We start from the raw sequence: 15,204 nt of genomic DNA on the forward strand, positions 1-15,204 counted from the left end.
TATACAATCATAATTATTACCTATTTATTATTTCTTACGTATCGTTTCATGCTTCCAGTGTCATAGTCGCTATTTATAATTCAGGCTTCGGTGAAACTCACCTGCCAATTACAGAACACTGCTATTATGTAAAAGATATTGTGTGAGAATAATGTCGTTTTATACTGTTTGTGTACAAATAATTGCAGATAATTGTATTGTGTACACGTCACGTATGTAATATGATGTTATTTCCTTTTTAACATCATATTATATGACTTCTCATTGTACACTAACAAATTGTTACCCTATTCTTCTGTATTCCCAAAAGAGGATCTAATTATGAACTGCATTGTTAAAATTATCTTCGAACCAGTATCAGACATTGCGTCGATAAAATAGTGATGACATGTTTGTCGGTAGCGCTATGCATAATACGCGCTTCATACAAAAGCAAAGGAATTGTTTAGATCGTTTGGTAATAAACAGTAATGATTAAATAGATAGTCTAATGACAGGAACTAATAATCCAATTCTATTTCTCAATAATCAGCATTTTTATTCCATTATAATTATTGTATTATTAACGAGTGTCTGTCCTGTGCTCTTCTACTCGCATTACCTCGGTCGTAGCACGATGTTCCTGAGCCCCGATGAAGCCCTAAAGATTTTTTTGTTACATATCGCGGACTTTTTAGTAGATATCTATCATCTATAAAGTCTATCTAGTATTTTATAAAACTGTAGTCACTTTGTTATATTGTCAATTGTTTCTGCAGGCTACGCGATTTAGGATCTTCTTATTAGTCTCACCTTAGGTCACACTATCGTAATTTCATACAGAGTTCTATTTTTTTTTTAATATTCTACAGCTTATGTTAATCTGAGATAACGTAGGGTTCTAAAGGTGAAAGAATTTATCAAATTAGTCCTGTTTTGGAGCCTATTCAATGCAAACAAATATACTAACAAATCTTTCCTCTTTGTAATATTAAAATAAAATAAATTTGTGGCGCTACAACCTTTTTTGGGTCTCAGATATCTGTATCTGTTTCATGATCATTTGTAAATCTAATAGGCAAGTAGGTGATCATTCTCCTGTGCCTACACACGTCGAGTTTTTGGGACGAGCGAACGCTAAATGCACACATAGATAGAAAGTCCACAGGTGCACAGCGAGTATCAAACCTACAACCACAGGGATGAGAGCCTGACGCTGAAGCCACTAGGCCTACACTACACTTTATAATATTAGTGTAGATTGTATTAGTATGTTCTGTTGTAAACAATTTAGTCCTGATGAAAGCTTTGTTAAAATAAAACAACAGAATTCCGTAATAAAAACCATCAATATATTTACATACTATTTACATATTTACATAACAATAGCTAAGTATATGATAATTGATCAATTTATTTCTATGTACAACGGCCGAATTATATAAACACGTTAATGTCTTTAGCGCGAAATTCTAATACAACAAAAATAATTGTTTATGTCGTAATTATAATGATATTTGGGAGAGATTTAAAAATAAGCATACATACAAGATCCATAAGGTATAATTTCTTTATTACATATAATATAAAACTATACGTTTACATCAGATTAACGTTTTCAACGGTTAGATACCTGAATTAACTTTTGCTATACAGTTGTTCTTATACAAAGTCGTTTTACGTATGTTTAAATTAATAAATATCTCTAATATTCTCTTTATTTTATGTATGCAATAAATACATATGGTATTTAACAAAACGGACTTCATCCAGGCCCCTTTTTTTGTCTGTACGTAATCAACACGCAAAATCAAAATCTTATATAATACAGAATTTAAAAAATCAATATCAATTGGTCGTTTTACAAGCCAAATACACTAGAGTTACACATCTATATAAACTTTCTACAAGTCAGTCTGTAGTGTTAGCCCGAATTTTGATCCATATTAACTAACTGTTAAATTATATCTAACGAAAGGTTAATACTATTAATCAAAATTTTATTCGGTAATATTTGTTCAAATAAAGTCGTTAACTACGGTTCAAAATATCAGGCCTTCGTATTTCAGTTTTTACTAAGTCGGTTCTTCGAGGGCACTCATAGCACTCTCTGTCACTTTCAGTTTGCTAGTGTTAGACAAAGACAGATTTGTTAGGTCTTCATCAACCGTCGTCAGCTGAGAATATACCGCTTTGGGGTATAATGTGAGATGGTTGCGGCGTTTTATGTTAATCTGAAAGAGAATAAATGTCAAAGGCCGTTTCTTTATAAACTTACAATGGCGTCACTTAAATAAAAGTTTTATCCATTTTTATTAGTTGGTATTCCGTTTGTAGCGAATCGTAGATACGCACTAAAAAAGTACATACTATTTTGTGTAATATTTTCTATAAGATTTTGATGTATGTGTCAACATAAAGATAGGACACTAAGAAAAGAAGAAAATAGACGGCACTCAGAACAGACTTTTGAGACGAGTGAAGATATATGTTTTTTCCCTTGAGCGTTTCTATGTGAATATAAATTAATTACTCTTGTTTGTGAAGAGTAAACCAATTAACAAAGATAAAAAAAGGTTGTGATTTATAACAAGATAGAACATCATAAGTAAAAAATAAGAAAAAGGGTCCAAAATATATATATTAAATAATGTTATAGTTCATTCATTTTATTCTTATTATAGTACAAGAGAATAGAAACGGCTTCAGATTGGAGGCTAAAAGTGAGTTTATTGAATATGAGATACGAAAGTCATACTTAGCTCGACCAACTTATTGAAAAAAAAATTATTAAAAAAATTTTGCTTCATCGGGAATTTAAGCGACAAGACGACGATACAATTCTTCATAAAGCCAATTACGAAGAATAAGAAGGTACACGTTCTTACTATAAACGGTAAAAAATATAAACCTTTTATACAAAATTCCGTTCTAAGATACTCAGAAAACTGGCTGTTACATAAGTGTAAATAGAGAAAGGACTCACCCTTATCACAATCACAAGGGCTATGACCAAAAGTGCGGTAGCGACGCCGCTCCACACTATCAATATATCACGGTGAAAGATATTTGGCTTGGTTTTTGCGTCGCCGACAAAAAACGAGGCGGTCATATGTGATCCAATGTTCTCTGCAATGCGCCGCTTGCCCGCAGATGAACCGTTTAAACAGCCTCCTAAAATGTATTATACCTATTTATTCCATCGCGATAGCTTTGATGGATGTATAACGCTACAGGGAAGGCTAGTGGTTTTTTGAATTTAGAATGCGGATACAGTTTGAAATGGAGAGACTTTGCTTTTATACATTCTTTTCAGATAATTGCAGATGTTTTTAAGTATTTACTTATTTCACTTAATATAAGTATTTGAAGATTGAAATTATACAAATATTCGCAACTTCTACAAAAAATTTTGCATTAAGAGATAACGAGATAGAAATTTAGTTATTTATCTAAAATGGCAGTTAATGATTTCTCATATATATTTGAAACATAATATAATTCTCAATTATGTAGAATTCGCATCTATTTTGAATATATTATAACCGGTTATTTTCAAATATCTGAAACAGTGTTTTTGTTTATGAGGTTTAGTCACATCATACAGTCTATTTATAAATACAATTAACTTACACAATAGTGAACTTACCTATATCTCTATCACAATGACAGCAATCTGTAGATTGATTGCCACTCGAATACACCGCATTCTCAGTACAGCACGGCAAACAATTGTGGTTAACTCTACAAACAAAAATACTTCTTTATAAATCTTCTCGAGGACAAAGTTGAAAATTTTATGACTGCTAAAGTTGGAAATGTGGGACATTAGACGTCGGCATTGCTCCACAATTTGTTACTGTTTATAAAAGTTTCAAATTATGTCGTATGAAAAGTTTATTCCTTCATTTCGCATAAAATACTTTTATGTGTTTGTTTGTGAGGCCAATTATTCTAATTTTGAAATACAACGAGTGTTGTAAATGTGTTATGTAAGGTTTTAATTTAAAGCGTGCGTTTTATTACCTTGACTTTTTAAGGTATGCTTTCGTATTAATAAAAACTTTATCATAATTATTTAATAGATACCTAATAAAAGTTTAAGAGGGCATTGCTTATACATCTATGCATTCTTATCTATATATATAAAAATGTTAGGTTGGATTGTGTACGCTTCAAAAACTCAAAAAGTTCTACACCAATCGAGCTGAAATTTTAGCATGATATAATATAATCCGCATCAAGGATTTATTAAATTACTTTTTGTTTTTTTTTTTATTTTTCCATTTTGAAAATTAAACTTATATGAATTGTATTCTTTGTTTTGTTTCACATTTCTCAACCAATCACAATGTGCCGACAGCAAAGCGTGGCAGGGTACAGCTAATACAATATATATTGATAGTTTAAAATAGGAAAATACGTAAATTTAATATTTAAAATACACCTACCTATCTAAACGTAAAGGATGCGCGCATGTAACGCAACTCGTGGGACCAGGGCCTGAACAGGATCTGCACGAATCATGGCACGGCCGACAAGTCCTAGTCCTAGGCTCGTAGTACTGTGAGCTAAGGCATTCCACACACAATCCATTTTCCAACGAAAAGTGCGGCGGACACGACGTACACCTCTGCGGTCCAGCACCATAGCAATCTTGGCAGTAATGATGACAGCGTCGGCAGCTATCGCCCCACGAGAAAAAGTTCTGCGGGCACTCAGGTCGGCATTCACCCGCCGCTAATCTCCAATCGGGCGGGCATGACGCGCACTGATTCCGTCTCGCCCCGGTACATGTTTCACAAGACAAGTAACATTTCGAACATATCGCCTCATCCGGATAATACCCGGGGGCGCATGTCGCCCGGCATGTACCGGATTGCAGGCGTAATGCACCCGCACAAGATGTACAGTTCAATCTAGAGACGCAGTTGGTACAAGTTAGCGGACATGGAGAGCAACTGCCAGCTCGTTGGTAGAATCCTTGGCCGCATTCCGCAACACACCTAAAATAGCATATACTAGTTTAGTTTAGTTGTCTCGTAATTAGACACAGTTTTGCACCTATTTTAGTTTACGTCTGTTCTTGAGTATCTATGTTTAAATAACTTTATTTCTTATTACAAAAAATGTATTTTTATTTACATTATATTTAGTATCTAACTCAACAATCTAATGTTAAAATGTTTTTGGGACTTATCTTGTTTCCAGATAATGAATAATTAAATTTAAGGTAATTATTTGGTCAAAGTTCTGCGTCCTTTTCTCGATTCGATTGCTGTTTTGACAGGGCTATGATGGTACTCGTATAAAATGTTTGACACTAGTTGTAGATAGACTTTTTTATGTAATAGGAGGCAAACAGGCAGAAAGTTCACCTGACGTTAAGTTATAGTGCCCATGAACACTCACATTGCCAGAAGGCTCGCAAGTGCGTTGCAGGCCTTTTAAGATTTAGTACGCTTTTCTTGAGGTCCCTAAGTCGAAGTGGTTCGTAAACACAATGCATGGGCAAAACTGCCTTAAGAAACGCTCAGTTGTGAAACGAAAGACGTCGAGGTGATACGGAGAAACCTTTTCAAAGCGTAAAAAAGTGATTTAAAAAATATATAAATTATTAATTCACAACGTGATTACAAACGGGAGAGTTAATCTGAATGTAGAATGACGTCATGACATATATAACATCAGAATATAATGACATGCAATATATCATAATTATATTTAAGCGTATAAATCATTATAAAGTTTAATGACATTAACTATAAATTAATATTGAAATGTACACAAATAAGAGTTAGGATTATTTGCATTTTTATATCTGTCATGTATGATATAATTATGACATATCGGATTCTAAATGTAAGTGTTAAATTTCTATCTTCATATTATATTGTTTTAATACCAGTACTGTTTGTTTAATTAATATTTCTTTAGCGGATGTTAACGCGAATTTATAAATATTTTTCCAGTCCACGTTTCAGGTGATTTACACAGTTGTGGTCTCTCATTCACCGGTAATATAATTAATGCACGTTAAAGAAGTTATTTTTAGGAGCGTCGCTTATTATTTAGGATGACGATTAGGGTTGCCACCTTTCTTTTGCAATTAAATTACATTACTTACATATATAATACTCAAGAAAAAATATACATAGTACCAAGTAAAGTACAATTTATTTTTCTGAAGTTTATGGCGCTGGCGAGTAGTGGAGAGTGGCAACATCGATTCAGGGCCAATCGATTAATTTCGTTTAACAAAAAAATATTTACGACTAAAGAAATCACATCATGCAAAAAAAGTATTTTCGTGTACTTTATTGTACACAATTACTTAAAATAACCTACAATCCTTTATTATAAAGTACGGGTGTCAACCCTAATTACAATTATACGCAGATGTTATGTAATGTATGATGCTATGTAAAACTTAGACGAAGTGAGTTCTACAACTTATCTTTGAACTGATTATAATAAGATAATTAGAGTCTTATCGAGTTAATGAAATTGTATAGTTTTAAATCTCCGCATAAATTTCAGTAGTGTTATCTAGAAATTGCCAAAAGCATTAATAAATTATCATATTTCGTAGGTACATAATATCATTTCTGTCCATCTCTAAGTTTATTATAATAGTTAAAAACACGAACAGTTGTTATATAAAATACAAAACTAAAAATCGTGCTTTACACTTAGTAAGAAAAGGTTATATATCTGTAATGTAACGAAAAATAATGCGAAAACTTGCGTACTTCACGAACTAGAATAACTAACACTAATTTATCTTTCTATAGTATATATTACACTTCAATGTAGGCATGTTAGATCAAACGTTGAATATAATTCGACTCACCTCGATCCTTGCAATAACAAGGGGCTCGAACAAGATAAACAATCCCATTCGTTTGGTCCGCTACATTTCTCGCAAGTGGAATGACAGTTTTTGCAACGTCCTCCTTCATAATATTCGTCTGTAAAGAAAAAACCTTTTAAACAAAGAACACTAGCAAAGCGGCGTAAAAGCTTTGGTATTCGTTAAATTGACATATTTCAGTTGTACGTGCTCATATAGAAATGCTTTGTGCGGCTTTGTAGTTTGTTTCATGCATTTACTTAAATAGTGAGGGAAAAAAGTAAAGACAACAAATGCAATTTGTATTTACAGTGTTGCAAGTGTAATAAACGTATTATAGGTTAAACGTATTTAATCATACAAAAATGTACCTCTTTTGTATGATTGCTTAAAGTTAAAGTTACAATTCTATAGAATTGTATCTTTATGAACTGAAATATTTCAACTAAAATACACTCTCACAACACAATGCTTAAAATTTTTTTTTTTTAGGACACTATGCTTTTGAACTTATTATTGTTTACCGGAGATTGAACCTAAGAACACGGCTTTAAACAATATTTAATACATGAAACTGGCGGTTACCGACGAAAATGTATTCAAGCTTTAATCTCAATTAATTATGATGAAAAGGCTTACTCGTGTCACATTTTCCATTGCCCTCTGGAAAGCAATTACCACCTTTTGCGAGTAACCATTTTGGATTGCAAACAGAACAGACTCCATTCAAACAAACTGAGCAACCAATCGGACACCTAGAACAAAAACCTTTTTAAAATATCTATAGAGAATATTTTTTATAATATATTTATTTATTTACACTTCGTTGCAAAAAAACAAGAATGAAACACAATACAAAAAAATTATAAGGGATGCAACGGGCGGCCTTATCGCTAATAAGCGATCTCTTCCAGGCAACCCTAGTTAAAGAGAAATATTTTTGTTTCGAATGGACTTGCAAGCGTTCATAAGTGTGAGTGCTTTACATTAATTAAAATAAACATTCTTTGAATCTAAAGCTAAAACCTTAAAAAATATAATATAATAACTAAAATATATTATTAAAAGGAGTCCTTTTAGGCAAGGTTCCGAAGATACTGGCAGCGTTCCCCCTTTGAATAGCTAGACTAATTCTTTGTCCGAGGTAGCTGCCAGCTCTTCGGTCTCCTGTGATATTAACTAACCTTTTAGCTATTTCCTTAAAAAGCCTAATAACGCGCGCTTAGTGTGAGTTGTGGTACTTATATGAATACCTATATTTTTTATATAATGATATTCAAATAGATTTAATTAGGAAATGTTTGTTTATACTTACTTAATACATTCTCTTTTCTGAACATCAGCATAAAATCCTTCTGGGCATTTAGGTAAACATTGGCTCTCCAAAGCGTAGTATCCAATTCTACACGAAATGCATTCTATTTCACCGGGGCCCCTACATGATTCACATAACTCATGACATGGCATGCAACCAAAGTCATCCTTTTGAAACGTCCCAGGTGGGCAAGTCGCCAAACAAGACCCATTGTATAATACATAGCTGTGTGCACATGAGGCGCATAGATCAGCCTTTTCCGTACAAGTATCACAGTGCTCGGCACATGGAAAACACGCGTTCGCGTCTGGATCCTCGTAATAGCCGTCGGGGCATTGTTGTAAGCACACAGCCAAGTCGATAACTAAGAGATGTGCGGGGGCACATGTCAGGCACGAGTCCTGACCCGCCCCCGCACAAGTCTCGCATGACTCATGACAAGGCCAGCACACTCCGCCCTGATTTACGAAGCTCCTCGGCGGACATCTTGATACACAAGAGTTATCTAAACGATAATGTTTACATGCGACACATTGAGTTGGCCCCTTTCCATAACAACCTTGAGAGTCACACTCCGGATCGCACATTCTCTGAACTTGTTTATCGTTCGCATCTGCCAGCACATTTTTCCTTTGCGAAGACGGTATATTTTTGGAGTAGCCGTGTCGATCTGATATCCCGAGCTCGATTTCGTTTAAGAACTGGGAATATTCGGACGCGTCATATACATCGTTAATGTGATAGGTTTTTTCCTCCTGCTGAGCGTTATTCGAATCGAAATAGTTTTTATTTCTCAATCTTATCGGATTCGTCGCTGTACCGTAGAAAATAAGCTGCCATTTTTTCAACACTCCTGGCTGTGTAACGTGATTATTTCCAGCGTTTATTATCTGTAGGGTCCATCGTCCTTCGGCATTTTCGCCCCAAAAATGTATACTCAAGAATGGCCAGTCGTCGAAATTCGAACTGGTCGCATCGTGGGTCCGCTCAAACAAAAGTGTGGACGTAGTCCCCATTGGCGATGTAAGTAATATCCGCAAATTTCCTCTGGGAAAAAAGCTGAGTGAAATTTTACATTGAACATGTTCCAGAAATCTGACCTCATTCATTGTGCCACTACAACCATTCACGTCCATATGTACGGAAATTGTGTATCCGAAAGAAGTTTCAATGGACCTGTCCTCGTTTATTTCCTGTGACTTGCAAATATGTTGCGGCGGTACACTTATCCATTGTTCCGCTAGGGAAACCATTTGACCTGCATCCATTAAGCCGTAGCCGAACTTATGGCTCACCTTCCGCTTTACCCCGTTTACGATCCACCCATCTTCCTTCTCGAGTGGCTGCGGTCGAGAGGTCATTACTACTAAATGCTGCATATCTCGCCAAGTGAGCACTGTATTCGCCTCTAAAGCTAAAGCACAAATTCCTGCGGCGAGCGGAGCGGACGCAGAAGTACCCGTGTGATCGACGGTGCATATATGATCGGGGCGTAATTGCACATCCATGTCTACGGTCGCTACGCTTTTATCGCGCCCGGGAGTGCCAGAGCTATATGTCGATGCTAAAGTGGACGAACATTCCTCTAAGTACCAGGGTTTATATCCGCCCTGAGTAGCACTCGATATTGAAATCGTAAATATACTGTTTGCATAACCGTCACAATTACACGAGTCGGTATGCCGGCCGCCATTTCCCGACGCCCATATAAAAATAGAGCCTTTCCCGCCTCTCCCGTTTGTAACCCCATTTATAAATGCTCTGAAACAAAAAAAAATGTTTTAATGAGCTCGCTCGCAGCAATCTCATTCAAAGATAATTAGACAATACCTTCTCGCTAAAGGGCCCGGTCCGTCGACGGTTTTTCCGTCGTCTTCCGGTCCCCAGGAAGCGCTGTAGATGTCTATGTGATGAGTGTTGAAACTCAATGCCTGCGCTTCCACTGCGTCGTTAACGAGGCCGTCTAGCATTCTGACTCCCCCAATGCTGGCATTGTATGCGATGCCGACACCGCAGTACCGATTGTAGGCGACAGCCGCCACCTCCCCCGCACACCGAGTGCCATGTTTATTATCGCCGTTGTCTTGTGGTGTCGGGTCTGTGTCGTTTCCATTTATGTCAGTTGAAGCTGCTGGGTCCTATATTGTAAAATTACCCTCGTTATAAGGTTAAAAATAAATTTAAATAAACTACCCTTACGTAACTAAACCTATGTCAAATCAGCAGTACATTCATATTCAGGAGCAGATTCGAAGTGAAAATCTACATATTATATTTCTGGGCCACACAATTTGGGATACTGCATACATTCTAAAAATTTCCTCCGTTTGTGGGTCACGAGGTCGAATGCAAGACTTTGCACCCTCATCTTGAATTCAAGACGTAATATCCTTAGCTATATAAGGTAATCAGTTTACACACAGTATAGCGCATTTGAAATTATATTACTATCAACATTATTTATTTTGTATACAAAATTGTTTAATGCAAAGTGGCCATACCGCTAAAAATATCACACCACAAAATTCATTATATATATGTATTTATATTAGGAGATCTTTCGTAAGAGAATGTCATATGTATGATTTTTAAATTTATAGTATGATATTAAGTCATAATTTCATTAATAAACAACCACCACGCGACAAGTATAATTAAAGCTTAAAAATGCCATTTGAGAATGAAATTAATATTCATAAATTTAAAAAAAATAGCCGAGTAGGGTTAGCCGCTTTGAACTAAGTCGTTTCACTTGTCTTGCAAAGTCAATTATACTAGCTGTACCCAGCGGTTCCATTATACTCCTTCAAGAAAAGAGCGTATCAATTCCTGAAAGGCCGGCAACGCACTCGCGAGCCCTCTGGCATTGAGAGTGTCCATGGGCGGCGGTATCACTTAACATCAGGTGAGCCTCCTGCCCGTTTGCCGCTATTTTATAAAAAAAAAATACTCGTTTAGGTGACGTGAAGTGGTATATGTAATCAAAAAAATTAAATGAAAAAACTTCTGGACAGGACTAACCCATACCTAGAGGTATAAAGTATACTTACGTTTCTCATACCTACCAAAATATACACAAAAAAAACAAATCGGACAAAACGTTTCGAACGAGAACGACACAACGTTTTTATATACTCATTTCACTGAATACATCTTTAACGAAACCACTAATACTAGTAAAGGTAGGTAAACAATGGTATAATTACATAATTTTGAGCCAGATCGGGGTGGTTAGGTTGGATTCCGTCGTCCAATATTGTGATAACAACACCCTTCCCGGTGTAACCCTTCCGCCAGGCGTACCCAACATTCATGTCTAACCCATCTGCCGCACCGCCGTTCTGGAAATGTATATAGTTTAATATTTTGTGCAGTAGAACAGTTTTTTTTGCTTTTAGTATAATTTAGTAGCCATAACGCCTTTCTTTATGCACAAAAATGTGGTTTAAAAAAGGTAATCTTTAGGGTGGTAGGAACTAAATAAACTTACTTAGTTACTAATGAGGGAAATTGAACTAGTATACTATTTACTTATTGCATACATAATACACATTTAAAAAAAAGTTGTCACTGGAAACATAAACAGAACATAGTTCTTCTGTCCACCAGGACGTCGAATAAATTTAAAACTTATATACTAAGACCAAATACACATAGATAAAGTAATAATGATTATATTGCGCGTAATAAGATCGTACAGTACTACTAACCCCATCAAAATTATGATGACTTATGACGAGAATTCTTATTTCAATACGGGATGTCTGTATAGATGTATTGATTAACATAAGATATTTTTATGCATAATTAATTATTGTAATTAATATTTTAATTTAAATGTTATATTAATAAATTATACTAAATTAAATTTAGTAACTTAAAATATATAATATACACTTAGTAGGTACCTTTGCTAAATACTTTTGTTATCATTAGATTATAAAATGGTACTCTTTCGAATGTAAGGCTTTATTGATCGAGTTTTGTGGGTGCAGTGTTAACACAAGTAAGCAAGGCTGAGGAAGACGTGTTTCCTTACTTGTGACTTATTAACAATTAATAGGGGCATGTGAAGTGTCATGTCTTAGTTATAATATTCTAAATTATGACATAGTTTTATATTACGACTAGCGGACCCGACAGACGTTGTTTCACTATGAATATTGATTTCGAATTGGTATTATTAACTATGCAGCTCAAACGCAACATTTCTGTGTTGTTGATTTCGAGTCCATCGATTCCGTTCGCTTCGCTTGTTTAATGTTATGTCAAACGCCATAAGTTTACATCATAAAAGTTTGAATTATAAAAGCGCTATGGACTGAAAAATTGCTATCTTAACAAGAGTCAGGATTACTTAATATGGTGGTTAAGTATTCTTAAATTTTCTAATTTTCCGCGCAATTTTCTTAATTTTTTCTCGGTTGGTTGAAATGGGTCCAACCTTTCACGCGTGATGGCCAAGGGCAATAGGGATTCATTTTTATATATAGATAATACGGATAAAAAAAAAACCAATGTTAAATAGTTGGGCCAAATTTGGACAAACCTTTGTTGAAAATAGATGGTTTTCGTGCATTCTAAACTAAAGTGTTTTTTGATCTATAGAAATAAAGTCACGGTCACCAGCTGCTATTGTAGTCTTTACAATTTCAGATATTTCGGACAATACACAGTTTATGTCTAAAGTTCAATTGGAACACTGTAGATTTGAACTATTTTTTATTTCAAATAGTTAAAAACTTCTCAAAAATATATTTTAAGTTTTCTTACATTTAGTGTTTATCTATAAAGTTTCTGTCCTGTTTTCATGACTCAGCTGTCTCTAATAGATTTATCTGAGTGAATTTATAACTTGCAGACGCGGTAAAAATTTAAAAAAATATTTTAAGGAAACACAATGCAAACATTGATTACAGATAGAATACATCAAAATCAAAATTGCTTTATTCAATAACAAGTTACATTTTTTAGCATATATTTGAGCCCCTGAACTAAGTCTAGGGAGACATCAGGGTACTCCGTTCTTTCAACGGTTTAATGAAGTTGTAACTTAACAATCGGTAACAAAATACTATATAAAGAAAAATAGAAAGCTGGGACCTATTACTAAAATAAAGATAGACGTTTCTACACACCAGAAGTGAATGACTGTATATTGTATAGAATAATGTTAGGGAAGGGATGGATGGGATGTAAATTGGAGAGTGCTAATGTAAAAGAGTGTAAGTGCATTGGAAAATTAAAAATGGTTAAATTATTATTATATTTTTTTTTTATTGGACAATTCACACCAATTGACCTAGTCCCATGGTAAGCTGGTGAAGCTTGTGTTATTGGCAACGGATATATAGATAGGATTATAGATAGATATACATATAAATACATATTTAAACACCCAAGACCTAAGCACAACACCAAATGCTCATCACATCGATGTTCGTCTCAGCCGGGGATCCAACCCGGGACCCATGGATTCGCAGTCAGGGGTACTAACCACTAGACCAATGAGTTGTCACTTAAATAAATTATTCTTATAAGACGTTTATTCTAATAATTCATTTCTTATAATTAGTGCACAAAGCCACTTGGTTAATAACATAAAAGGCTTTTTTCCTACATATAAAATTTTATACAGTAATCAGATAGAATATTACTTGTTTAATCTTAAAAAATACATGATAATTTTTTAAACTCGTAATATTTACTCACCAAATACCATTGCTCCTTAAACAAAGGGTCTGGAAATGATATTAAATTTGATTGCCGCATCACCGGGCGCGCAGAATGATCCCTTTTTGTTCTTCGTAACTCTCTCTGCTGCATCACCCATCTCACCTGGTACGATAAATTAAATTAATATCATTGAATATAACGTAGTCAATTACTTGAAACACTTACTCAGCGTTGTACGCCAAATCTATATTTTATAATTTTGTTTAAAAAGATATGGTTACTTTTTATAAGTTTTTCTTTCCCGAAATCACCAAATCTGATTAGCATTTTTGATTACGTACGCTACCCTTTTTAAAGTGTGGTCCAAAACCTATTTATAAACTACCAATAAGTAAACTCTCAATTAAAATTACGTGCAACTTTTACTACAATTAAATTCCCAAATAGGCATTTCAGAAATAAATCGTTTCACGACGCTTAATTTTGGCATAAAGATATTTATTTTTTAGAGCTGTAGTGTACAAAGGACAAGACTAATAACAGGATATATCTTTTTTATTGTGATACAAAAGTTTTCTGTAATAAAAATTAATATTAGACATAGTATTCGGTCGGTAGATGTATATTTAGAGAGCAGTGTTGGCCTAGTGGCTTCAGCGTGCGACTCTCATTGCTGAGGCCGTAGGTACGATCCGCGGCTGTGCACCAATGGATTTCCTTTCTATGTGAGTATTTGACATTCGCTCGAACGATGAAGGAAAACATCGTGAGGAAACCGACATGCCTTAGACCCCAAAAGTCTACGGCGTGTGTCAGGCACAGTAGGCTGATCACCTACTTGCCTATTAGATTGAAAAATGATCACGAAACATATTCGGAAATCTGAGGCCCAGACCAAAAGAGGTTGTACGCCACTGATTTTAGATGTTTATTCAGGGGGCAGTGTCAGCAAATTAAGCGTGCGATACTCAACCTCAAGTCTTCAGTTCAAAACCCGAATACATAAAGATTTCTCTATGAGCGTAAACCCCTAGGGAGAGAAAACTTAATACAAAAGGTTGAATTACGTTTGTTAACTGTTCAAGTTGATCAATTGCTGACACGGCTCATGGCTGTTCCATTTTTGAACAGCTGAAGGTACACTGACAGCTCACGAAAGTAGTTTTATGTATGTGTGAATCGTTAATAATAATTATTATTTATTTATTGCAAGAATATGGCACAAAAATGTGGTACAATCGTAAGTTCGCATATTCTTCCACACACAATGGCGCGCAAATTTGTCTTAATGAATTTTACATTTTACATTATTAGTCAAAGTCAATTCTTATATTATTTGTATCATACATATCATATCATACTTTATTAAATTTATATCAAC

At 34.8% G+C, this 15,204-nt stretch overlaps 1 protein-coding gene across 1 annotated transcript in view; it reads right to left on the reverse strand.

The window, feature by feature from the left end:
* Window positions 1–1,309: 1,309 nt before the first annotated feature.
* The window catches only part of LOC125050571 (furin-like protease 2), a 34,166-nt gene continuing 20,271 nt past the window's right edge, over window positions 1,310–15,204 (reverse strand). The window contains exons 3-12 of the mRNA XM_047650498.1: window positions 13,860–13,985; window positions 11,354–11,488; window positions 9,978–10,285; window positions 8,148–9,908; window positions 7,472–7,587; window positions 6,833–6,950; window positions 4,431–4,985; window positions 3,629–3,723; window positions 2,966–3,153; window positions 1,310–2,213 (exon numbers count right to left, since the gene is read on the reverse strand). Coding sequence (XP_047506454.1) covers window positions 2,055–2,213; window positions 2,966–3,153; window positions 3,629–3,723; window positions 4,431–4,985; window positions 6,833–6,950; window positions 7,472–7,587; window positions 8,148–9,908; window positions 9,978–10,285; window positions 11,354–11,488; window positions 13,860–13,985 — 3,561 coding nt within the window. The 3' untranslated portion in view covers window positions 1,310–2,054. The remainder of the gene's footprint in view (window positions 2,214–2,965; window positions 3,154–3,628; window positions 3,724–4,430; window positions 4,986–6,832; window positions 6,951–7,471; window positions 7,588–8,147; window positions 9,909–9,977; window positions 10,286–11,353; window positions 11,489–13,859; window positions 13,986–15,204) is intronic.

The sequence above is a fragment of the Pieris napi genome, chromosome 6, assembly GCF_905475465.1.
Source record: "Pieris napi chromosome 6, ilPieNapi1.2, whole genome shotgun sequence".
Lineage (NCBI taxonomy): Eukaryota > Metazoa > Arthropoda > Insecta > Lepidoptera > Pieridae > Pieris > Pieris napi.